This window comes from Cotesia typhae, unplaced genomic scaffold (genome assembly GCF_013202065.1).
Source record: "Cotesia typhae breed Kobodo isofemale line unplaced genomic scaffold, CoteBio_Ctyphae contig_5, whole genome shotgun sequence".
NCBI classification, from domain to species: Eukaryota; Metazoa; Arthropoda; class Insecta; order Hymenoptera; family Braconidae; genus Cotesia; species Cotesia typhae.
The window spans coordinates 187,159-212,599 of record NW_027423757.1 but is presented as its reverse complement, the minus strand read 5'-3'; the positions used below and the strand labels follow the sequence as shown (position 1 = coordinate 212,599).

At 25.9% G+C, this 25,441-nt stretch overlaps 3 protein-coding genes across 7 annotated transcripts in view; 1 reads left to right on the top strand and 2 right to left on the bottom strand.

Annotated features, from left to right (window-relative positions):
- Window positions 1-3,111: 3,111 nt before the first annotated feature.
- On the bottom strand, window positions 3,112-8,906 carry LOC141530647 (uncharacterized). 2 transcript variants are annotated; one of them, XM_074247871.1, is made up of 5 exons: window positions 8,611-8,906; window positions 7,078-7,202; window positions 6,694-7,002; window positions 4,266-4,331; window positions 3,112-4,151 (listed from the first exon to the last, which is right to left on the bottom strand). In XM_074247871.1, exons 1-5 carry the CDS (start codon window positions 8,771-8,773, stop codon window positions 3,585-3,587), a joined length of 1,230 nt encoding a protein of 409 aa, XP_074103972.1. In that variant the 5' UTR covers window positions 8,774-8,906; the 3' UTR covers window positions 3,112-3,584. The 2 variants fall into 2 exon arrangements, with proteins under 2 accessions (XP_074103972.1, XP_074103973.1); XM_074247872.1 differs by having other exon boundaries at window positions 6,787-7,002.
- Window positions 8,907-9,077: 171 nt separating this feature from the next.
- LOC141530648 (uncharacterized) lies at window positions 9,078-14,629 on the top strand. Of its 3 annotated transcripts, none has more exons than XM_074247874.1 (5): window positions 9,078-9,248; window positions 10,706-10,825; window positions 11,466-11,705; window positions 11,806-11,865; window positions 13,674-14,629. In XM_074247874.1, exons 2-5 carry the CDS (start codon window positions 10,727-10,729, stop codon window positions 13,770-13,772), a joined length of 498 nt encoding a protein of 165 aa, XP_074103975.1. In that variant the 5' UTR covers window positions 9,078-9,248; window positions 10,706-10,726; the 3' UTR covers window positions 13,773-14,629. The 3 variants fall into 3 exon arrangements, with proteins under 3 accessions (XP_074103975.1, XP_074103974.1, XP_074103976.1); XM_074247875.1 differs by lacking the exon at window positions 9,078-9,248 and adding an exon at window positions 10,592-10,623; XM_074247873.1 differs by lacking the exon at window positions 9,078-9,248 and having other exon boundaries at window positions 10,532-10,825.
- A 3,552-nt stretch (window positions 14,630-18,181) lies between these two features.
- The window catches only part of LOC141531479 (uncharacterized), a 32,879-nt gene continuing 25,619 nt past the window's right edge, over window positions 18,182-25,441 (bottom strand). Inside the window, exons 3-8 of one of the 2 annotated variants that reach the window (XM_074249326.1) lie at window positions 25,178-25,359; window positions 20,300-20,548; window positions 19,891-20,213; window positions 19,677-19,812; window positions 19,469-19,594; window positions 18,182-19,389 (exon numbers count right to left, since the gene is read on the bottom strand). In XM_074249326.1, coding sequence (XP_074105427.1) covers window positions 19,941-20,213; window positions 20,300-20,494 — 468 coding nt within the window. In that variant the 5' untranslated portion in view covers window positions 20,495-20,548; window positions 25,178-25,359 and the 3' untranslated portion in view covers window positions 18,182-19,389; window positions 19,469-19,594; window positions 19,677-19,812; window positions 19,891-19,940. The remainder of the gene's footprint in view (window positions 19,390-19,468; window positions 19,595-19,676; window positions 19,813-19,890; window positions 20,214-20,299; window positions 20,549-25,177; window positions 25,360-25,441) is intronic. The other variant, XM_074249327.1, reaches the window with a different exon arrangement.

Genomic DNA, 25,441 nt, shown 5'->3' with positions numbered 1-25,441 from the left:
CAATATTTTCGATCCAGCGCTTGATTTTCCAAAAACCACTAAAAGCCCTTTTTTGTTGCATTTTCAAATTCATGTGACGGAAAGAAAAATTTTTTTCGAAAAACAATGGACAGTCGTTAAGGGGAATTCATTCAAGTTCTTGAAACCCACCTTTAACTTTTTGTGCGATCATTGGTTGCTGAGATATCGATAATCAAAGACAAAAAGATCCTTTTCCATTTGAAGACCGATATCTCAGCGAGGAGTGGACGTATCAGGGTGTTTAAAAAAAAGAAATTAAGGCTAAATGAACAAAGTATCCGATTCTTATGGTGGTTAAGCTAAAAAAATTTTTTCCACGCCCGTAGACCAAAAAAAAAAAACTAAAAAAATTTTGAGAATTTTTTTGTTGCTGGTTTTTCTACGATTACTCAGAAACCGCGGAGGGTACAAAATTTTGAAGTTCTAATCCAAAAACTAGACACTTGGAGCTACAATTTTCTTTTTTTTTATTTCCTGTACGACCATTTCTCTCAAAGTTACGGCCTGTTGAAAACTACCGAAAAATTTGGAATTTTTTTTTGATCCCTTAATTTTTTCCAGTAGTGTATATATATCATTATTATTTTTATAATTAGGATTAATTTCACATTTGTGACCCATTAATAAATTTTTTTCAACTGTTGTTTTATTAAAAAGTATAAAAATTCCATTAAAAAGTGTCATTTATTGTTTTCTTGTAATTAATTAAATGTATCTCAGAGACAATTCATTTGAAGGATTCACCTATCAGTTTATCGTGTAAAAAATATGAATTCTTCACAAAAAAGGTCCTTTGCAATTTTGGTGTCAGATCGGTAGTTTAGGAGAAAACATCGAAAAACCACAACTTTTGAGCAAAATTCGAATGTTCAAATTTTTACTGGCGAGATAGCTCATAAATTAGAAATGAGCTGTAAGAGCTCATAAAGAAGAAGGATCCCTCTACAACTTCCGCCCATGGTCAAATGAATATCATAAAATGTCGCTACCCTGATTAAAAATATTGATTGAAAAGTATTGGGAATCAGTCACCCTATGTGAACTGTATATCTATATATACATGAAAAAGAATTGAAATTATTCAAAAGTATTCTAATTTCATCATTTTCAATCCTTTTCAATCAATATTTTTAACCATGGTATGCTATAGATAACCCTGATTAAAAAAAAGAATTCAAACCGATTGACAATGTTAATTTTCCATAAGATAAAGAATTCAAAAGTATTTAAAGTATTCAGAAGTATTGGAAAGAATTCAAATTTCGTTATTTCCAATACTTTTTAATTCATTTTTTTAATCAGGGAATTTAAGCAAAAAAAAATAATTTTTACGGGTTAATTATATGGGAAAATTTTAAATTCATCCAGCGAGTACTTAGAATTCAAATTAAGAGCTATCCTTTTGATGAAAATTTTTTTTTCTCTGTTTAGAACAATATTTCGTCAATGGAGTAAGAAAAAAAAATAGTCGTCCCAAATGAAGCACCCTAATGATTATATTATTATTATATCGTTTTTACTTGTATACCTATTTTGGTTTTTACAAGTCCGCTCGGCCATGATGTCGCATCTAATTTTATATGATCATATATAATTATATATGGTCGTATATAATTATATGTAAATAATATATAATTACATATAAATAATGTATAATTATTAGGGTGGTCCTTATGTTGGGTTTTTTGAAATTTTTTTTCACGATAGTTCAAAATCGGTTCAAAATCTATAAAAAAAAAATCATGCCAAGTTATAGCTCTTAATTTTAATATTAACCCGCGCCCCCCGACGGTCAAAGTATTAAAGGAATAACATGGGAAAAGTTATATTTTTACTTTGGAATTTTTTATGTCATAAACTAACCAACAAATCACATCAAAAAATATTTTTTCTAATGCAAAATTTAACGGTCTACAAAAAAGGTCTCTTATCATTTTTGATAATTCTAACGGTTTTGAAGTTATTCGAGGTCTAAATTGAAACTATAATCTTTTTCATAGTTTTTTCTGGTCATTTAATAATTCAACAATCATAGACGGGTTATTATTCATATTAGATTACTTTTTTTACTTATGCATATAATTTTGAACTATAATTTACGTGAAAAGTATTAATCAATTAAAGAAGTGTATTATTAATATTTTAATGAATCGAAAATGTACAAACATTACCATTTTTATTTTTAATTACAGATACTTTCATGAAGTTTTTACATTAGTTTTTTTAAGTGCGTCAGGAAACATTTGACGATGATCTTTAACCAATTGTAACACGTATTGCATTTGTTTTTCATCCTTAGTATAACGATTACAAAAATCTTGCACTAGTTTAACTCCTCTTTCAGCACAGTCATTCACAACCGATAGTTTTTTAGCGAATCATAATGCAGTTTTATAGTGTTCATTATGAGCCCATTCAGAAGGATGAATCTTTAAAAATTCTGTTTGTAACTCGAATCTATTGAAAAAATTGATCGATTCTGCAGTTACGAAAAAGACAACCCTGGTGGAAATGAATTTCTTTTAAAAGTAAAAATAAGTCAATTAAAAGTCTGAATAAGACTTCTAAAAGTGTTATTTTTTCTGACTATGTCGAATAAAGTCTGAAAAAATGGAAAAAAACTTTTAAAAGAGATTTGAAGAAAATATTTGTTTAAGAATTGAGACTCTGCTAAAAGAGTTCGTTTGATTTTTTAAATAATATTTCAGAGAATCGGTACAATACAGAATATAACTTTTTCAGACTTTTTCAAAGATAATAAATAATTCCCCGGAACTATATTAAGTCTCTTGAAAAGTATTCTAAAGTGTTTTCCAGAAATTTTAAGAGAAATCTCTGAAATTTATGTAATTTTCTGAAAAATATTTCTATAATCTTTAGAAAGATTTTAAAATGATGATCACGAATTTTTTAATAATGCTCATTATAATTATTAAAGGATTGTTTTACTGACTGTGCCAATAGGGAGAAAAATGAAAGGTGTTTTTTTTTATAAATTTTTTTATTATAAATTATTCTGTTTAAATCTTTTTGGAAATTATAAAAATTTCCTTTAAAAAAATATTTACTTTTTTCATAATTTCTTTTTATATTATATCTTATAATGTATCTTTTTTATAATAAGTTAACATCGTTGTTTTCAACAATTTCTTTATAATTAACTCTTTTTTATCTTAAAAATATTTTATTTGTACTTATGATTTTATCAATTAATACTATTTTATCACCACAAACAAATTTTATAATTTAAAACATATAATACGAAAAGTACAGTTCAGAAAGTACAGCCCAGTTTAACCAGAGTCATTTTATAATGCCTTATGTTCCAGCAGTACTTACATAAACTAGAACTAGAGTCATAGTATTTTGGAGTGATGTCTCTTTTAATGCACATACCTGTTTTGTATAAAATTAATGAGTCTCCAAATTACATTTAAAAAATTCCCTACCAAACATAAAAATTTGTGAACAAAATATTAGCTAACAAGATTTTAATAATTTATAAAAAACAAATGGAAAGAATTGAATTTTTAAAATAGCATTTTTGTTGTAGTCATTATCAGTTATGTATTTTTTTTTTTTCGTGCACTTACAATTGCTGCACCGAGATATTCATTAAAATTTTTTATTTCAACATCCACCATTTCCTGAGTCAAATTTCTATTTTTTAGAAATTTTTTGTAATTATGAAACAAAACAACCCGTTTTTCTGGTGTTAATTGTAACTTATCCGTATTGTTTTTTTGCACACGAACTGCTCGTAATGCCAATCGTTCTGGTGTCCAGATTGCATGCGACATAATTTGAATGAATTTTGAGGGTTTATAAGTTCTAAATGCTTCACAGTGTGCTAAACTAGATACATTAATATTGCCTCCTATGTGAACGGGATTTGCTATATGAATGAGGTCATCGGTTTCTTCCCGGACACGAATTGGTGGTGTTTGTTGTTGTTGCTGTTGCTGCTGTTGTTGTTGTTGTTGTTGTTGTTGTTGTTGTTGTTGATCTATTAAACTCTGCCTCTCATATTGTTGAAGCTTCCCAATTAATTGTTTAATTTGATTTGCTTGTTGTCGATTATGTCTCAATATCTTCTCCAATGTTACGGTTCCAGTGTCGCTACTTAAATTCTGAAAATATACTCTATTACAATGCAATCTTCAAAGCATTTTTGCAATAATAAAGCAGTGGATAACGTTGATAGAAATTACTCATTAAAATTTAAAAGAAACTATTCAGCTTACCTCTTCAGATCGAATAGCCGAACGAACTAAGAGTGGATCATCATTTCTATTAGTTGACAATGGATCCTGCAGAAAAATTATTTATTAATAATAATCCAACTTATTCATAATATACATTGTACCAAATGTATATTGTAGATGAAAAAGATAAACATTTTCAAACAGAATTTTTTTACACATATTTTAGCTGTAAGAATTCCAAATCTCACGAATTATTAGCTCTACAATTGGGAGTTGTCTTGAATAACTATTAATGTTTTACTTATTAATTATGTAATATCAGCCATAATTTACTATAATGTTTTTAAATGAGCAGCATTTTTGTCGGGTCAGATTTATATTTTGTATGATCTTAATTCATGTTAGTTGATTTATATAATTTTATTAATGTCGTAAATTTCTTTAAATTACTTTTAACAATCTTTATCTAATTTTTTATTTATTTAAATACTTTCTTAACTAATTAATATATAAAAATATATTCGAAGCATTTCATCGTAAATTTGCCTTCTTACTGAGTCCGTCTCATCAGTCTCACTGATAGACTTTGTATCATTTACTTATTATTTACATTTAGTTATTATTTACATGTAAGGTCAATTCTATATTCAGGTATAAGTAGATGAAAAATTAATATTTGAAGAGTTTTCAATTGTTTTAAACCCTGCTTGTCCTGTTTGTTCTTTGCGGCTCATTTATGAAAAAAATTTCGTGAAAGAGAAAAATCGTGATTTCGATGGCTTCTTTGACTGTAAAAGTTGGAAAAGCTAATTGCCTTCATATTTTTCGACAAAATTTTTATTGTATTATTTCTTGATAGATTTTTTTTAAATAAAAAAAAAAACGAATAATAAAAAAAACATAGATTAACATATATTTTGAAAAATTTCAAAATATTGTTAAAAAGTTTTAAAATTTGTTTAAATTGTGATAATTAACTTAATTTTTTGATTATTACCTTTTTACATATTTTTACAAAAAAATAATATTAATAAAATTAAATCGAAATTTTGTCGAAAGTACGGAAAATTTTTATGGTTGACTTCACTTGTAAATAATTACCATAATTACTCTTTAGATGAATAAATTTAGATGTTAATTAGAAATTTCTTTGCATAAAAAAAATTTTTATCTTTTCATTCGACTTCTTTAAAGTAAATTAAAAAAAAAAGGTACCCTCAGAAAAATCTACAGACAATCAATATATATTTGTCTCATTTTTTGCCTCATCTGAAATTTGTCTTTTAGAATACCAGTACTTGAAACTCATCAAGGTTTACATCTCTTCTACTGCATTCAGAATTTAAAAGTAAATATGTAAAATTTTATAATTCTAAAAAGAAAAAAAAGTTAAAAAACTATTTCTCCTATTATTATACATTGTTTTTCAAGTTAGTTATTCACGACAATAATAATTTTATAACATATATGAGAATATTCGATGTCAAATCAGGCTATTTTCAAACATTAAATTATTATTTATTTCAAAATTTATTCTTTTTCTGTATCTTTCACATGAAACTTATACGTTTTCATAACATTTTATTTTTCAAGCTGTTCTTAAAATATCGATTTGATTTGCTGCTCGATGTAATTTATCGAAATTTATTCTTTTTCTGTATATTTAACATGAAACTTATACGTTTTCATAAAATTTTATTTTTTGAACTGTTTTAAAATATTCGATTTGATTTTTAAAATTCTTTTCTATTACATAGAAAAATTCCAAAGTTATTTCTTTTACATCATTGCTTTTAAAGATTTCTGAAAAATGATTATAGGGTAAAAGACCCAATGTATTACTGCTTTAAAATCCATCAGTGACACTTTTTATTATTGACAATAAATGTTCTGCTTGAAATGAAAATTATACATTTTCGTGATCTTACAATCGTTAACTAATGATTATTGAAAAAAATCATTAATAAACAATTTTTATGAAATATAAACTATCTTCAAATTATTTTTGTAACATTTATTTATTCTATGATATAATTTATAAAAATGAAAATAATTATATGGTAATCCGATAAAAATTGCATAAGTATCATCAAATTCCAATGACTTAAAAAAAAATTACTTGATATGATTATTTGTCAAAACAAAAATTTTTTTTTATTTTCCAATGAAAAATTTGAATTTTATTGACAATCATATCACAAAACTTAAATGGCTCATAGTAATATACTTGATCAATTATGGCCCCTGACTTTGAAAAAATTATTGCAAAATTCGATTTTAGTAAGTCAAAATAAATTAAACAGGTATGTCACGCTTACACCAAGATTGCTTGATTTGAAATATAAAATTTCATGTAAATGCGCATAAATTTAACATAGACAGCCAACTTTATAAACGACATATTCGCTTATAATAAAACAAGCTCATATATAGGCTTTTAATGTTAATGATAATGTAATATTAATACCTCATGTACTTCCGCTTGAACATAAATTTTCTTTCTCTTATTATCATTTACAGTTCCATCAACATCAGCATGATTAATATCGAATTCTTGTACCTCTGAATCGTCTTCATTTTGTCCATCTTCATTACTTTCAATTTCAGTTTCTTCGACTTCTTCGTTTCCTGAATTACTTGATTCTGAGTGTTCTTCATCTGTTTCCCGTAAATTACTTGTTGCTTGATCACTATTATCTGGACGTGATAATTTGTAGGCTCTTAGAATATCAGTTGTTCGCTTTTTCATTGTAGTAGTTTTTGAATTTTCCTGCAACTGTAAAAAGAATATATACGAATATGAAATTTTATTTGTAAATGAAATTATAATATTCAATTTTTAATTCATTACTTTTCGTTTCTTCTTAACCAAAGCTATTTCTGAATTTTCTTCATCTGACTCGTCGCTTAAAGAAGATTTGTTAAATTTAGGCCGTCGTGCTCGCTTTGAAGAATTATTGACTTCCTCTTCAGTATCTAATATTGAAAATAGAAATTTATTAATCAATTTACATATATCATTATTTCAAGATTTCAATATTTTATGTTATTTTTATTTGAATTTTAAACTATTATGTAAATTGTGTGTTCATGAACGTCTACTTTCAATGAATAAAATGAAATAATTCCGTTTAATTTTATAAATTTATAAAATTACATTGAAATGTATGCATTACATAATCTTTAGCATTTATTTGTCTTTGAATTGCAATCTTAGGATAATAATTCTAAGTTCTGAAGGTTCGCAAATAATCAGTTATCTAATATTACCATTTTAACTTTATTGTTGATAGTAATTAATTTTAAATTTTTCATTTCAAAAAAATTTTTCTGAACTATTAATTTTTTTAAATCACTCATTTAATAATAATCAATTTCGGAAGTACGTTAAAAAAATTTTTCTCGCTGTATCTATAAAATTGCAATTATTATAGCATACGGTAATAATATTGATATTCAGCAGATTTCTACTTTTTTTCTCTAATGAGTTATTAAGTAAAATATTCAAATAAAGTCTAGATTAAAGACATTATAAAAGCAAGTATTCAATGTAATTTCTGTAGACGATAGTAGATATCTAAAAATTAAATGCATTTTGATGGTCTTTAAATCATTTGTTAAAATACTATGAAATAAATCCGCACAAGTATCAAACTTCTTTACATATAAATGCACTGAAGTTAGCTGACACTTGGCAATTTTCGTATTTTTGTACCAGGCAAATATTATTAAAATTGCACTTAAAAATTTTTAAATTAACAAGATGTGTATTATTTTAAAAAGTTTCTTTTCCAATTTAATTCATTACAAAAATTCAAAAAATTATCAAATGTCACCTAATGTGTGTTTCATAAATTTTTACAGAATAATGAATAATTTTTAAAATAATTTTTTATCATATAAAACTAAAAATAGTTCATTTTCTTCTGATTTTAGCAGCTTCAATAAATAAAATTCCTTTTGAAATACTGTAGATGTTAGTAAATAATAAAAAACATAACCTGTACGGTACTTATAAATTTAAAAATATTATCACCTTCCAATTATTATAGAACATCGAGGTTTTTTTTTTTTTTTAATTGTAACCGTACAATGTAATATTAAAATTTTTAATCATTTATGTGTCAAACCCAATGAAAGAAAAAGAAGCGTTTCACTTTTCTGTTCTTCGGAATCATATGAATTTAAATTCTATTATTATTAAATGTCTTCCTTTCATCGGGACAAATTATTATTTCCAATAGTACAAAATATATTTTTTTTTAACAAAATAGTTTAACGTTTTAAAATTAAAGCTATGAAAAAACAAGAAAACAATTAAATAGTTTTATTGAATTAATTATTTTGTAATATATAAGACATTAACTAATTATTTATTACTTACCGCCAGTTTTTAATATCAAGCACTTCAACACTTTTCCTCTTTCTTCATATAAATATACCTTGCTCTTCGATAGTGAATTATATTTATCGAAATATTTTATTTTATTTGTCTCAACGACACATCTCTTGTTCAATGATGGAATTTCAATTAACGCAAATTCCATGACGAATTATAATTGTTCTTATTCAGTCAAAGAAATGAATACTGTGGTCACCGTAACACTAAAGACTGCTAATTAAAAGTGTTCTTTTCTGTTGACGAGTATTTACACAAACTATAAATCTCACAGTTTCCCTATCCCCACATCGATCACGTGTATATCATTTTCATTTGTCTGGTAGTGTTTTAATATTATATGCTTCTCAAACATCTTTGAATTATTCAATTTTAAATAAACTTTTCATATTTGGGATATTAAATGCATATAATATAATAGTACATGAGTATAAAGTGGACTTCTGCGTAAAGGACAACGGTCTTTGTAAATATATATTTATATACAAAATTTGTATGCTGAACCTCAAATGTGTATGCTTATATATTCAGTAATATTCATAAAAACAAAATATAACTATATAAACGTTAAAAGTGTACGTGTGATTTACATACCTAAATTTCAGTACGTAATAATTTTACTGGTGAGTATATTTATTTTTTTATTAATACTACTAAAAATATTACGTTATCAATGCGTTAGAAGTAATTATTTATCTTCACAATTATTGCTCTTCAATAATAATAAATAAACTCTTCAAAAAGAAAATGTAATAAAGGCGGTATCTCACTTCAAATGATAAATTATAGTACTTTTTATAGTTAAAAGTGAAAAAATTAAAATTTTTTTTAAATTTCTGACAGTAATTTCTTGATAAAAAATAATTTCTTGGCATAATTATAAGTAAACATACAAACTTTCAACGGATTTTCTCGTCAATAATTTAATTAAGAATATGTATATATTTCTACGAATTTCTTTTCGTGATTTTTTTGTTTCATTTTATGTATACCTTTCTTTATCAAAAATATTAACTACACATTGTAAATATGAATAGGATTTTAAGTATTTATTTTCATGTATAAATGGATAAAATTCGTATTTAGGAATATAAAATATGAAAATGAAGATAGCTGACATTTAAATTTTTTTGAATGTTTTTATATTGAAAAAAATTTATCATAAAAAAATTAAAAAAAAATTTCATGTCTAAAAACTTGAGGAACTATAAATGACATTTTTTGAAAATAAGTTATCAGTTTTGATTTAATTACTAAAGATAATTGAAAATTTTTAGACAACTGCTAGCTTCTGTATCATTAAAATATTCATTTTTATAAACTATATTCTTTAATATGGAAATAAGAAAAAACATTCATCGATTATTTGGTAAGTCTACAGTTGCAGAAATTATATAATATATTTCTAAAAAATACGAAATATTAAATTTTACTCAGCATGTGTATATTATATTTTCATGTGTATGGTTTATTTTGTATACAGAGGGTACTGCTTCTTCTTAAATAATACCCAATACATACACGCCGGGTTGAGAATTTTTTATTTTTCATTTGTTCAAGAGCATTTCAAGGACAGATCTGAGCATAAACAATATATATATGTATATATATATATATATATATATATATATATATATATATATATATATATATATATATATATATATATATATATTTCTTATTATCGGCTTATTTAGAAAAAATATAATAACGTGTATGAAGTCTCTTCGAAAGACAAGAGAGCAGACTCAAATACTACGATCAACATATACTTCCCGTTGACACTATACGTAACTATATACAGTGTGAGAGCGTCACTCAATACAACAAATACGTGCTTATGCACTGATAGAAGGATTTCTTAGTATTTAAGAAGGCTTCTTTGTATTTAAGAAATGATGTAAATACCAGATTTTTTACTATATATTTTTAAGTTTTATTAATTACATATGTTAATTTTTCAAATGTCTGCTCTATGTATATCATTAAATTTAATAAGTAAGATATTTTTTTGAAAACCATGACCATTATTTATAGCTTTGATTTTTTTGAAAAATTAAAATTTTTTTTTTCTGTACAGATCTAACTATTACTGCATAAAATGCCGCGAGGCTCGTATAAGAGGTATTTACATCGCTACGGCGATGGTGTGATTCCTCGTTCGACTCATTACAAACATTTACAACAGCTTCGCAAGACTGTAAGTAAAATTTATCTATAAAAAATTATAATATATAATAAAGACGAAAGAAATTTCCAAAGACTAGGAAAATATAATTTTGATGTATTTAAAAATTTATGAGAAATAATATAATATAGAGTGAGAGAATTCGCCTGATTCCGTGCCGCCCATACCCATGATAATATACTATATTTGTACTATACCCGTGTCGGTGATCGAGGGCAGGGGTATGATGTATGCATAGTATTATCATAAGCGCGGAATTAGACGAATTCCCACACTGTATAATATATTAAAATTTTAAATTTCTTTGATTTTTTATTAGTAATATTATAGTACTTATCATTATTAATATTAGCAAAAACTATTAATTTTAATTAACGATGGTGAAGATCATAACTCAAACTTTAATACATTTAAATCGAAAAAATATTGTTCGAATTTTTTACCAAAAAGTTTGGTATAGAATATAATAATCTGTACATGTTTTTGTATACCAGAAAATAGGAAGAATGTTGGAAAATCAACCTGTATTTTGATATAAACTCACTGATTAAAACTAGATTACGATTAATAATTATTAATAATTTATATTTTTTAATAATAGTAAAAGCAATGCAAAGTTTCATTCATATATTTTTCATTAAATTTTTTTTAGTTGGAAAATGAAAGAAGTGGAATTTCTGTTGAGCCTGCAGATAATATTTTACAGACCACTACAATAAATGTAGATGAATCATCTTCAGTATGTGTTGATCAGAATACAACATCAACATCATCAAGCTCATATAATCCTAATACGAATTGGAGTAAAGATCTACATGAGAAAGTAAATGATAATTTGTGGCTGTATGATGATTATAACGAACAAACTCGAGAAGATGAAATTTGGTTTGATGTAAGTTTTCTAAAATTTGGTTTATGGACTTAAATGATTAATATGGACTTCTTTGAATTTTACGAAAATTGATAATTTATACCATTTCTATATTTTTTAGGTGGAGGAGTTACCATCAGTTGAAAATTCTCACGGGCTTTTAAATAATGAACCTGCTGAGGTATGTATGTTGCGTAATAATAAATATTATGTGTATATATATGTATATATATATACATCAATGTATACATATATAATATATATATTAATAGGGAAGATGGGAAGTTCAGAGGAGGGCTTTTACGTTAATGGCATCTTTAATAAATTTCATCTTATGGGTTTCGATTAATGTTCAAAAGAAATAAAGGAGAATTTTTATATGTAATTTAAACAAAAATTTAAATTTCTTGCAAGGAAAATGCCTGTACTATGGAACGAAAATTCTTATAAAAATAGATAAGTTTGATTCCATAAAAATTTTACTGGCAATTAATACGAATAAACACTAAAGTCATATTAATAATTGGATGCCAAAAAAATTTTTACTCTAATTGATTGCATCATTAAATAAAAATATATTTAAACAGTTATAAATGTAAATGTAGGTAGTTTTTAATATCAATTTTCAAAATTAAAATTTGCTGCCAATATTCTACATTTCGAAAAATTAACACTAATAATATTTTTTTTGTAACCTAGTAAAATGTTAAAAAGTTGATCTAGAACTTTCCATTTTTTATACATATACACTCGAAAATCTTCCATTACGTTGATTTTTAAGCTTTCTGAGCAGATAAACCTGTGAATAATTTAACTTCAACTATTATTTTAGACTTGAGAACTATAATATCTTTTGAACAATAACAAAAAATGTTTGGAAAACGCTGGAGAAATATTCAAAATAAAGCAGTACAATGTTAACAACCCTGATTAAAATAAAGTATTGAGACAAAGGAAAAAGTATTGAAAAGAATGAGATTGATGACAAACAACTAATCCTTTTTAATACTTTTTCCTTTGTTTCAATACTTTTTTTATCAGGAAAAGGTAATTACGGATTGTTTAAAAAATATTAAAAAAGTATAATTATGTTATATTTTTCTAAATACTAAATTGTTTAATTTTTTTGCTCAGTTAGCAAAAAACAGCGTTGAAATTTATTTTTAAACATTTAAGAAGTTTTTTGGGAACAAAAATTAGCATAAGACGAGCTTTAAAGTACACCATTTTACCTGCTTTACTTAATTTTGCCCTTTTCTTCTTTTCTATTCAAAAAATTTATAAGAAAATTTCTTTATAGATCAATATATTTCAATTATTTAACAAGATATGTATTGAATATTTAAAATATAAACTATCAACTTCAGATGGAACTTTATATAAATTAAGCTAAATAAGTTTTTTAAAAGAAAGTAACTTTGACTTTACGAATTTTTTAAATAATTGCGTTCATAACAGAATTATAAGAGTTATATATTCAATAGCAATAATTTGATATGACAATAAATATAAAGATATGTTATCCCTAACTTAAAAAAATTTTTTAGTGTTTGATGTATTCATATTTGAATTTTTTATTTTATATTCCTAAATACTTTTAGTATTTTTAACATCTTTTCTTACAGAAATATTATATTAATTACTTTGTTTAAATCAGAGATACTGTTTTGTTTCATAGATATAAATATTTTTCGACTTATAAAAATTATAATTGAGTAATTGCGATTATTTATTCGTTTTTAACAAATATAAACCTTTATTAGAATTAATTTTCTGCAAGTGCATATATTGTTGTGAGAGCGATAAGAAAAGTTCCTTTTTAATTAAAACCTAAATTATGCATACAGTAATTAATGTAGTTTTCAAGGATGAATATAATCTGATTTAAAGAATTTCAATCTATCTATAAGCAGAACTAACTAAATATTGTTTACAAAAATAATAATAATTTTAAAAACTCGTTAAATTTAATTAATTCATTTTTTCTAGATGCCATGCGATCATAGCTCAAATACTAGTAATGATGAGGATTCATACAATCAACCTCTTTGCAATTGCACATCAATAACAAGAGGAGAAGCACTGTAAATGACACTTCTATTGGGAGTAGAAGAATCTTTAACATGGAAATCGATTACTGCGATTTTATCATTAATAAATACTCTATTTGGGAGAAAAGTCGTCTTGGATTCAAAATTTACATTATTTAAAGCTTTACATTTGAATGAGAAGATGATATCCTTTCATATGTATTGTAACAACTGCATGTATTATCTTGGTGTACAAAATAATGCAGACACAAAAGGATTAATATGTGAAAATTGTGGAAACCCCGACGAACCTTCGGATATAGCATATTTTATAACTCTGAATATGATGACGCAATTGAAAATAACGCTACAAGACCCTGAAGTACAACAAGCATTATTTGAGCATTTTGAAAAAACTGAAAATATCGAAGATAACGGTGCTATTAAAAATATTACCGACGGCCAAATATATAAAAATTATGTAAGCCAAATAATCCATTATGTAAAAGTAATAACTTGACATATACATTTAATACTGATCATAATACTTAATAATGATGGCTGTCAAAAATCTAAGTCCAGTAAAATTTCAACTTGGCCAATATTTGCAGTTATCAATGAGTTACCTATCAAACTTCAGAAAAAACACATGATTATGTCTGGAATATGGGTTAATAATAAGGATCCAGACATGTTGTTATTTTTAAAACCATTTGTAGACGAAGCAAATGAGTTGTCAGATAAAGGTATCAAATGGACGTTGAGAAATAAAGTGATAAAAAGTAAATTTATTCCAATATGCTCGGTTGTTGATTCAGTAGCTCGATGCAAACTATTAAATATGAAACAATTTAATGGTTTTTACGGTTGCACTTTCTGTGAGCATCCGACTAATTCAGTGGATGGATCTAGAAGATTTTGTATATCAACAGTTATTCCGAAAGATCGTACTGATGCATCAATAAAAAAATATGGAACTTGCAGCTGAGAGTGAATATGGGACCAACGTTATGGGTATTTGGGGCCATCAGCGTTAATGAATTTAAAGTATTTTGATATAGCTGATGGAATGTCTCCAGACTACATGCATGCATTTCTTATTGGCGCAGTAAAACAACACACAAATATTTTATTAACTTCGTTTGGTAAAGATTATTATGTCGGTAACCCTAATCAGTTAAATGCTATAGATGAACGATTATTGAATTTTAAACATTCCACATGCATAACGCGGTCATCAAGAACTATAAAAGACAGAGAAATGTGGAAAGCAAATGAATGGCGGTCATGGCTGCTTTTCTATTGTTTAATTTGTATGAAAGATATTCTTCCTAGCAAATATTTCAATCATCTTGCTTTACTAGTTGAAGCGCTAAGTATAATGTTATCTGGAAAAATAAAGGTAGAAGAATTGCGTACGGCTGGTGATTTATTAACAAGATATGTAGTACTGTACCAAGACTATTTTGGTAAAGCAGCGATGACTTACAACATTCATTTGCTTTTACATATGGAAAAAAATGTATTAAATCTCGGACCACTATGGTATCATAGTACATTTATTTTTGAAAATGAAAATCACTTCATTTTGAAAATGCAAAACAGTCCAACTCATTTAGCTCTTCAAATAGCTCGGAGATTTATATTTGAGAAATCTGTACCAGCATTAAACAGAAAATTAATTAAAAGTAATGATTTTAATATTTTTTGCGAAAGAAATTTAACGGGAAGGTTAAAAAAAATATTCCAAATCGATGGCTGTACCCTGATTGGTAAAGGACAAGATTATCAATTAACAATGACTGAACAGAAACTTTTCAAAGCAGCCAAGCAATGTCGATCATTTAATAAATTTATCTGTAACGGTAACCGGTATACATCGAGTAATTACCGATTATGTCAAAGGATTAATGACTCTTTAATAGAACTCAAGAATGGAGAAACAGGTATAATAAAAAATATTGTATACTTCGATACAGAAGTAAACAAAGAAATTTATATTTGTTATGAAAAAATTATTAACGAAAACAAATATTTTCATAAAACTAGTCAGGTAACAGTACATAACATTGTAAAATGTCAATTGACTAATAATATGCGCTTGTGTAAACCAGAAAACATTAAACAACCATGTATATTAACTAAAATACTAAACCAATATTACATAATTAAAATACCAGAAGGATGTTCTCAAAATGAATGAAGAACTTAATAGTTTTATTACTTCATTAAGAAACTGTTTTTGTACGATGCTACTATTGTTAGTGTGATAAAAAAAGTGTAAAAATAGATATTCAATTAAAATGATTAAGGACTTGCATAACGTAATAATTATCATGTTATAAATATGTAAAAATTATTGTAAAAAGAACTCTGATTGTGTACTTGGAAATGCATGCTTTATTATTTTGGTCGTTTTAGAAATTTCTTTATCTGAAATTGTAATTTCGTAAACAATTTAAAATTTAAAATTTAAAATTAGCTTTGAAAATATTGAAAATGATAATGTAAAATAAAAAAATTTATAAAAAAACACCTTTCATTTTTCTCCCTATTGGCACAGACAGTAAAACAATCCTTTAATAATTATAATGAGCATTATTAAAAAATTCGTGATCATCATTTTAAAATCTTTCTAAAGATTATAGAAATATTTTTCAGAAAATTACATAAATTTCAGAGATTTTTCTTAAAATTTCTGGAAAACACTTTAGAATACTTTTCAAGAGACTTAATATAGTTCCGGGAATTATTTATTATCTTTGAAAAAGTCTGAAAAAGTTATATTCTGTATTGTACCGATTCTCTGAAATATTATTTAAAAAATCAAACGAACTCTTTTAGCAGAGTCTCAATTCTTAAACAAATATTTTCTTCAAATCTCTTTTAAAAGTTTTTTTTCATTTTTTCAGACTTTATTCGACATAGTCAGAAAAAATAACACTTTTAGAAGTCTTATTCAGACTTTTAATTGACTTATTTTTACTTTTAAAAGAAATTCATTTCCACCAGGGCTAAAATGATTAGTTTGTATTCTAATTTACCAATACTTATTTCTCGAGTTTCTATAAGATGCGATTTACAATCAAGTGATTTAATATCATTATTCCAAAAACATGACATGGATTTCTGATTACGCTCAGCTAATGTAAATCCAATGTCTATAAAATTTTTCAATTTCTCAGCATAACTTTTGAGAAAACCGTTCTTACTTTCGTATCGCATAGTCCACTGATTTTTAGGAGGACCCATTTTTCTAATAATCATTGGATAGTGAGTCACAATATGATCTTTAGGTGTTAGATTTACTGCGTAATTATTAATTAAAATATTGTGATGCATTGTCGTACTTGTTTCTAAATCTTGCAACATTTCTAAGGTAATTTTAGGCGCTAAGGCAATTTTCAGCATTTTTATTAGTAACAATATCATGTACCATTTAACATAATCATTTTGTTTTATTTTCAAAATCGTATCTTTTATAATTAATGGTAGAAAAGTAATCAAGCAAAGAGTTTGTGCGGCATGTTGTCCAATACTATTTGACGTTTTGCTAATTTTAATACCACTCGGAATATTCGGTCTATTATTCAAACCATAGTCAAAAGCTTGTATTCGCTCATTCAATTCTTCTAGAGAAATTAAACGTGTTTCAATTAGAAAAGTAAAAAATAATTGCAAATCTCGTTGGCAAATTCCCTCCAAGAAATCGTGCATCACATCAATACTATATAGTTTTCACAAATTCTAAAATGGTTAAGTTCACAAAGAGGAGTAAATTTTTTTATCCCAAAAAAATTCAAAGTTTCACTGTTGGCACAGTTCAGTCTTTTAGATAAATAAATAAAGCTCTCAGATGTACGTAAAATTTTATCATTAGCCTCACACGTCTTCTGAGCATCAGTTTTTAAAATTGTACAGATTCGGCAATAATAATTCGAAGAAAACGATTCATTCATACCAAGTAATGTAGCGCAACCTAAATTATCACAGGATAATGATACTAATGTACCTTTCACAATCGAATTCAAAGAATCTACATAAATTCCCTTTGATTCTAGAATTTTTATATCTTTAATAATTACATCTAATACAGGACTGATACCGAATTGTTTTATGTCGTAATTGTAACATAAAGCTAGTAAATGTATGTGATTTAAATTAGAATTTAAATGAGAAGGCAAATTTAAAAGAGTAAAATAAAATGCACCGATTTTGTGAATGCCAGTTTTGGTTCCTAATGGATTACAAACTTCAAACTCATCAAAGTATAATTGCAATTGAATAACATGCTTATTTTGTTTAAAAAATTCATTTTTTTGATAAACTTCTCCATCTATAAAATGTGTATATTCTGTACTATTGGGTTCTCGAGGATTAACAAAGTAATTACTAATAGATTCAGAGTTTAAAATAAATGTAAGGGTTTCTAATAATGGTACGTAAGTAAGTAAAGTACTGGTCACAGAAAGTTGTTTGTAAGATTGTTGAACTTTGTCATATTTTTTGTCTATACGAATACCATGTGCTTTTTTAACAGGTTGGACCATCAATTGCTGAAAGGCTTTATTCCGCATATACTTTGTCAATTTATTATTAAATGGTAATCGAAATTGATTTACGAGATTAAGTCTTTCATTAAAGTCATTGCATTTTATTAGGTTGTCAAGCAGGGGATAGATCAAATCGACATTTATTTTTAAGATTTTGTCAATTGTAGAATCTGGTAAACCAAACACGTATAAATTTTGTATGTATTTATCAATATTATTTTGCATTTCGTTATCGTTTAAACTATTACTGTTAGTTTGTTGATTAGCATCATTAGTCACTTGATAATTTAAGTCTTTTGGAGTATTGAAGCTATTAATATAACTATGAGATAATTTTTCTTGGGTACAATTTTCAGTAAATAGAACCGCTGTATTTTTTTTCATGCACATTTCGAGGTGTGTTTTAAAACTATCATAAGTCAAATAAGTATTGGAGCAACCAGCACAAGTTAAAACCAAATTTGGTTTTTCAACTAACAAATGGTTGATTTGTAAGTGTTTACACAAAAGATCAATGCTATTCATTTTCATGAAACATAAATTGCACTTTAAAGACATTTTAAAAGAACTTGAGTTTTAAGAAATTTTTAATATTATGAATGCAACTTAAAATCAACTAAGTTTATATTAATTAAAACAATCATAGAGTTCAGTACAACTAAATCAGTCTTTGAAAACTGCGTAATCTTAATATTATATTATGTTTTACTATAATGGACTAGTTAACGTCGTTATAAATTTTTTCCTCTAAACGTAGGTAACTCTTATATAAATAAAAATAAAATCTTCAATTCCAAGTTAAGCTTCAAGTTTCAATTTAGCTGCTTCCAATTTGCTGATAAAATCAATAATTTGATTGGTACATTGGCTGGATATACCATAAAAATTATGCTGCATAAAAATCCAAAAGTTTTTCAAGTCGACGTCAAACTTTACATTGAAAACATAGTGCGCCTTGAATAGTGCATCAATTGCTTCTACAATACTCTTTACTTTTAGAGAAATACAATGATTGTCAATACTGATATGATATTGACTAATGGCACTTTTATTCAGTCTTACAGCAAGCAATTTAGGCTGAGGAGAATTTGTACTATCTTTTAATTGTAGTGGAGTTCCAAACTAAAAAATAAAATATTAATTTTAACGTAATTTAATTTTTGTAAAATGTATATCATTTTTATCGGTCACAAATATTTACCGGTCTAAGCACAATCAGCTTGTCGACTATTAACTTAGTTTTCACTCGAATAGCATTTTTTTTCCCCTTTGCGGTTGGTGGTACGAGCTGAGTCAGAGATTAGCGAATTTGTCACTTGATCCCAATCTACAAAGTACGTTTCATTATTAATTGTAAATCAAAATAATTTATAATTGTTAATATTAAAACTCATCAATGGTATAAACACCTAATATTGATTTGTCTCGTATACTTTATTTTTCAACTTCATATACATCTAAAGCGGCGAGTATGTATTTAGGAAAAGTTTTTATAAAAATGTCAGAAGCTATCTCAGGAAAGAGGAGTTTAAATTCAACGTCAATCTATCAACATAAGTAAATTATTAATATTGTAATAATTTATAAACTACATACATAGAGTTAACATGTATATTTACTTACTAATTCAGGGACATCTAAAAACCTAGGATATACTGTGAAAAAGTTCTCATTCATGTGCAAGAACGCCTGATGTCATGTGTTAGCTGAATTTTCAAAATAATATCATCTTTCTGGTCAGGAACAGCACTTTTCATAAACTCTATGGCATCTTTAACGTCTACTGTCTCATTTACTGCCTGCGTTTCAGTAACTTCACGAAGGACAGCATCAGATGACTTATCTTTTATACTTTTAACACAATTGGAGCCTGGTTTTTTTCTAGAACTGTTTGATAATCCCGTTGCTATATAACCCGAAGAAGATGTAGAATCGTAAAAATGTTCCTGTTGACAGAATTATGATGGCATGAAAGAAAAAAAAACATTCCCGTTTAAAGGAAAGCTGTTATGACTAACATGGATGTACTTACATATCCTAACTTTCCGGGTAGGTTTCGAAGATTAGGAAACAACTCAATCACTGCAGCCGCACATTCTGCTTTATCGTTTGAGGACAGCGTTCTTTTGATCTTGTCCTTATAATCAAGAAGATACTTGACAATCAACCTTACGATTTTTTTACGATTAGCAGTTGATAAATACTGATTCTGATCATACTCTTTCATAAGATCATCACCATATGCAGTAGCTAAAATCAGTCTCCGGAGTTTCTAAAATCCCTGATAAAACGAAATGATTAGAAATGATTAAAAATTTTGAATCATTTTAAATCATTTTTAATCATAAGAATATGATTTGAAATGATTAGAAATTTTTAATCATTTCAAATGATCTTTATTTATAAATATATGATTGAAAATGATTTAAAACTATTAGAAATATTTAATCATTTTTAATTATAAAAATATGATTGAAAATGATGTGAAATAAATTAAAATTTTCATTCATTGTTAGTTCTAAAAAATAATTCGATTTAGTTAAAAATATATAATTATTTCAAATCACAAAAGTATTAATGAAAATTATCAGTAATTATTAAGCATATTCATAATACTTTCAAATACTTTAACAAATAATTTTTATTGATTTTTCACTTTCCGTTAAAAAAATTGAAAATTTTTTAAATTCAGGTAATTATTGGTTCCATTCTCTTTTTTTTTTTTTTTTTTTTCGAAAATCTAGTTTTCAACGGATGTTGACGTTTTGAGGTCCAAGGAAGCTTCTTCAAAAATTTTAGCTATAATATCCGTATGTCTGTATGAATGTGTGTGTGTGTGTGTGTGTGTGTGTGTGTGTGTGTGTGTGTGTGTGTGTGTGTGTGTGATGTGTGTAACCCGCTTATAACATTTGAACGGCCTGAGCGATCCAATAATAGTTGGCAGCATTCGAAAAGTCTTTGCTGAACTTAGATTTCTTGAGAATTTGAACCGATTCGGACCGATAGTTTTTGAAAAATCTCAAAAAAACGAAGAAAAAAATTTTTTGAAATGTGATTTTTTGTAATTATTTTTAAACGGCTCAATTGATCAAGTTCAAAAACTAATCAACTTTAAAGCTTACAAGACCACGTCGATTGGGACCAATCTGGTCAAAATCAATCGATTCGTTCGGAAGATATCGTGAACTCCAAGAAAATAAAAAAGTGTTTTTTTAACGTAACTCCGACATTTCTGATAGGATCGTCTTTGATGCAATGGAAAGATTTTTAGAACTCGAAAAACCGCGTCAATTGCCGCCAGGAACGTGAAAATCGGTTCATCCATTCAAAAGTTATCGCAATTTGAAAATTTATCAAATAGTATTTTATTAAATTGCACTGTGAAATCAATAATGTTAAACATACATTTGAAAAGATGTTAACTTTACATTTTTTTAAATGCAAATATTACAGCTGGCAAAATATAATATCTACATGAAAAAAGCAAACTTTGCTTCGAAAAGATGTTAATTTTACACCTAAAAAATGATACTTATTGAAAGTTCAGTATTTTCTCTGTACACTGAAAAATAATTAATCTGACTCAACAAAATAATTTTGAAAGAATTAATCATCTTGAGCCACGACGAAAAAATTCTTGAACCAAGAACATTTTCTCAGTTTAAGTAAATTTTTCTTAGTTTCAGAATTTTTCTTTTTAGCTCATGGCAATCAATTTCTTCAAATTTATTATCTTAAGTCAAGATTTGTTTCCTAGTTCAACTAATTTCTTTTATTAGTGTATAAATGTAAAAATGTCAATAGTTAAGAAATGGTATTGTATTTTATCGAATATTGATATTTTTGGAGATATAAGCTCACCCTGATTAAACAAAAGTATTCCAAACACAGGAAAAGTATTAAAAGAATTAGTTTTTTATCATCAATCTAATTCTTTTTAATACTTTTTCCTTCGTCTAAATACTTTTTTAATCAGGGCATCCTGATGTTACAGGCATCGATACCTTTCATTCGAGTATCCACATCAATCTTTTACATATTTTATATATTTGTAAAAATTTTAACAATTTAAAATGTTACAAATCTTTTATTGTTAATTTCTTTTACTTTGAAATATAAAAACTCAATTTTGAATTTCTTAGTAAAAAAAAAAAAATATTCGTGTAGATTTTTCAATTTTCTAAACGAGTATTTTTCAAAATCTATCGGTCTGAATTGGTTCAAGCTTACAGTAAATTTGAGTTTAGTAAAGCCCTTTCGAATAGTTACCAAAATTATATAGGATGGTTCCCATGACAGTATAAGAATCATTCCTATAATTATCGGAACCATTCCATTATCATTATGGGAACCATTCCTATAGGTATTGAATTGTCCCATAATTATGGTAACAGTTCTTATAATTATGGAAACAGTTCCCATATTTTTCTTTCCGTGTAGAACAATCTTTACTATCGATTGATTATTGTAAGAATAACATTTATTATTTTGTGGATATTAAGTAAGTAACTAGTATTATTTTAATCTACTTATTTAGTAAATTTGACAGCTTATTCTTGTTAAAGTTATAAATCGAATTTTTGTAATTTTTACACTTTTATTTTTTAAAATTTTAGAGTTTTTTCTTGTAAAATTAACATTTTATTAATAATGTAAATTTCGCAGCTATATTACTGTAATTTTAACATATCATTTTTTTCCGTGGGCTGTCGGATTTTTGAGTTTGAACAGCTAAAAAACGTAATAATATATATATATATATATGGGATGAGCGAAAAGTTGCAGTTGCAGGGATGGCCTCTAGGGTCGACCGTTTTCCATTTTTTTATAATCAGTAAAAATTTTTTCGTGATTATTACAGAAATATATATAATAATTTTTTTACTTGCGTGAGCGAAATTTTTTTTTCAATGACTGATAAACCTTGAAGGCAAAGATACATTGTAAAAATACAAGGCAGGAATAGAAAAATAATAATTTTTCGGCCATTAATTCTGTTTAGAGTAAAATTAACAGTGAAGAAAATTCTATGTAGATTATGAATAACGATTACAAGTCGAAATATTTTAAATTCAGTCTTCACTCAGATATATTTCTAGCCGAGGAAAGTAATTTCCTAAGATTTCAAATAAAAATAAATAAATTTTCATAGTATTGTACACAATTCTAAAGCAGTTAAAATAATTTTAATATTGACCATGGATGATTTTATCAATTTATTTAATTTAATCGGAATTTCTGCAATACAAACAATTTACCATCGAAATTCTTAATACGAATAATGAAATTTTCAATAATAACGATTAAAAAAATTCTAACAGTATTTAACAATTAAAAATAATTTAAAACGATTAAAAAGTTTTAATACTAACCGAATTATTTTCAATCATAAGTGGTCTCACAAATTCAGAAAATATTTTATGGTTAATAATGATTTATCATGATTTCAAATTATTAATAACAACAGAATCCTTTCAAATCATAATAAATAACGAAAATTCGAACGTTATTTGACGATTAAAAACGATTTGAAATGATTAAAAGTTTTTAATATTAATGAAATCATTTTCAATAATAACGAGTAAAAAAATTCTAACATAATTTAACAATTAAGAAGAATTTGAAATGATTAAAAAGTTTTAATACTAACCGAATCAATTTTAATCATAACTTGCGACAAAAATTTGAGTATTTTTTGATGATTTGAAATGATTTATAAAGATTAAAAATCTCTAATCATTTTTAATCATTTTATATCATGCTCTTATTCTATTATTAAGAATGATTATAATGATGATTATTGGTGAAATTTAGAAAATGATTTAGATTATATAAAATGATTGTAAATGATTTATTTTTTAATCATTTTTAATCATATCAAATCATTCTGTTTCATCAGGCTTTATTTGGATCAAAAAAATTTTTTATACTACTAAAACCCCGAATTTAAGTCATTTTTCACGGTTTTTTAAGGTTTTCTCGAAAATTTGAAGGTATACGGGTCAAACGGACCTCGGATTCGGATTGAGCGGGTCAAAATACATGAGAATATATGTGTCGCGTCCAATGCACAGACAACTTTTATTTTTTTGTGTGCCGGTGTATTATTAATCATACCAGGGGACAGGAATTCACAGAGTATTTTATGATTAGAAATGATTTGTTAAGATTAAAAATTTCAAATCATACTTGAATCATTTTTAATCATACCAGGGGACAGAAATTCACAGAGTATTTTATGATTAGAAATGATTTGGTATGATTAAAATTTTTAAATCATACTTGAATCATTTTTAATCATACCAAGGGATAGAAATTCACAGAGTATTTTATGATTAGAAATGATTTGTTAAGATTAAAAATTTTAAATCATACTTGAATCATTTTTAATCATACCATGGGACAGAAATTCACAGAGTATTTTATGATTAGAAATGATTTGGTATGATTAAAAATTTTGAATCATTTTTAATCATACCATGGGACAGAAATTCACAGAGTATTTTATGATTAGAAATGATTTGGTATGATTAAAAATTTTGAATCATACTTGAATCATTTTTAATCATACCAGGGGACAGAAATTCACAGAGTATTTTATGATTAGAAATGATTTAATATTATTAAAAATTTTTAATCATACCAAATCATTTTTTATCCTGTCAATAGATTTGTATTTAAAATGATTCATAATGATTAACTGTGAAATATCAGGTATGATTTAAATGATTTGGTACGATTAAAAATGATTAAAAAATTAATCATTTTGAATCATTTCAAATCATTTCGTTTTATCAGGGATAATAATAAAATATAAATGTAGGAGTTTTAAACAACAGTCAATAGATAATAATTTTAGACAAGTTTCATTAGAAGACATGAAATATTTTAAAAAACTAGACCAACATACTTCTTTATCAAAATTCTTTAATGCTTGAGGATCTTCAATATTTTTTTTCTTGGCAGGTGGACTATGCAATGAATCATTATCATCATCGCAAGAAATATTAGGGTCCGGGGTAGTAGTAACTTTTTCAGAAGTATAATTTTGCAGAATGTTCGGATTAGATAGATTATTATGATCAATATCACCTATTAAATGATAAATAACTAGTATTAATAAACAAAATAAAATAATTAGCTAACTAAGATATTGAATAAATATTCAATGTTT

What these genes read in the sequence shown, in the direction of transcription:
- LOC141530647 (XM_074247871.1), bottom strand. Translation starts at nt 8,773, where the DNA reads ATGGAATTTGCGTTAATTGAAATTCCATCATTGAACAAGAGATGTGTC. An exon ending in TGGTTAAGAAGAAACGAAAA is followed by an intron (nt 7,003 to 7,077) that starts GTAATGAATTAA and finishes TTCTTTTTACAG; the next exon opens with TTGCAGGAAAATTCAAAAAC. An exon ending in CGGCTATTCGATCTGAAGAG is followed by an intron (nt 4,152 to 4,265) that starts GTAAGCTGAATA and finishes GTATATTTTCAG; the next exon opens with AATTTAAGTAGCGACACTGG.
- LOC141530648 (XM_074247874.1), top strand. Translation starts at nt 10,727, where the DNA reads ATGCCGCGAGGCTCGTATAAGAGGTATTTACATCGCTACGGCGATGGT. An exon ending in AAGATGAAATTTGGTTTGAT is followed by an intron (nt 11,706 to 11,805) that starts GTAAGTTTTCTA and finishes TATATTTTTTAG; the next exon opens with GTGGAGGAGTTACCATCAGT. An exon ending in TAAATAATGAACCTGCTGAG is followed by an intron (nt 11,866 to 13,673) that starts GTATGTATGTTG and finishes CATTTTTTCTAG; the next exon opens with ATGCCATGCGATCATAGCTC.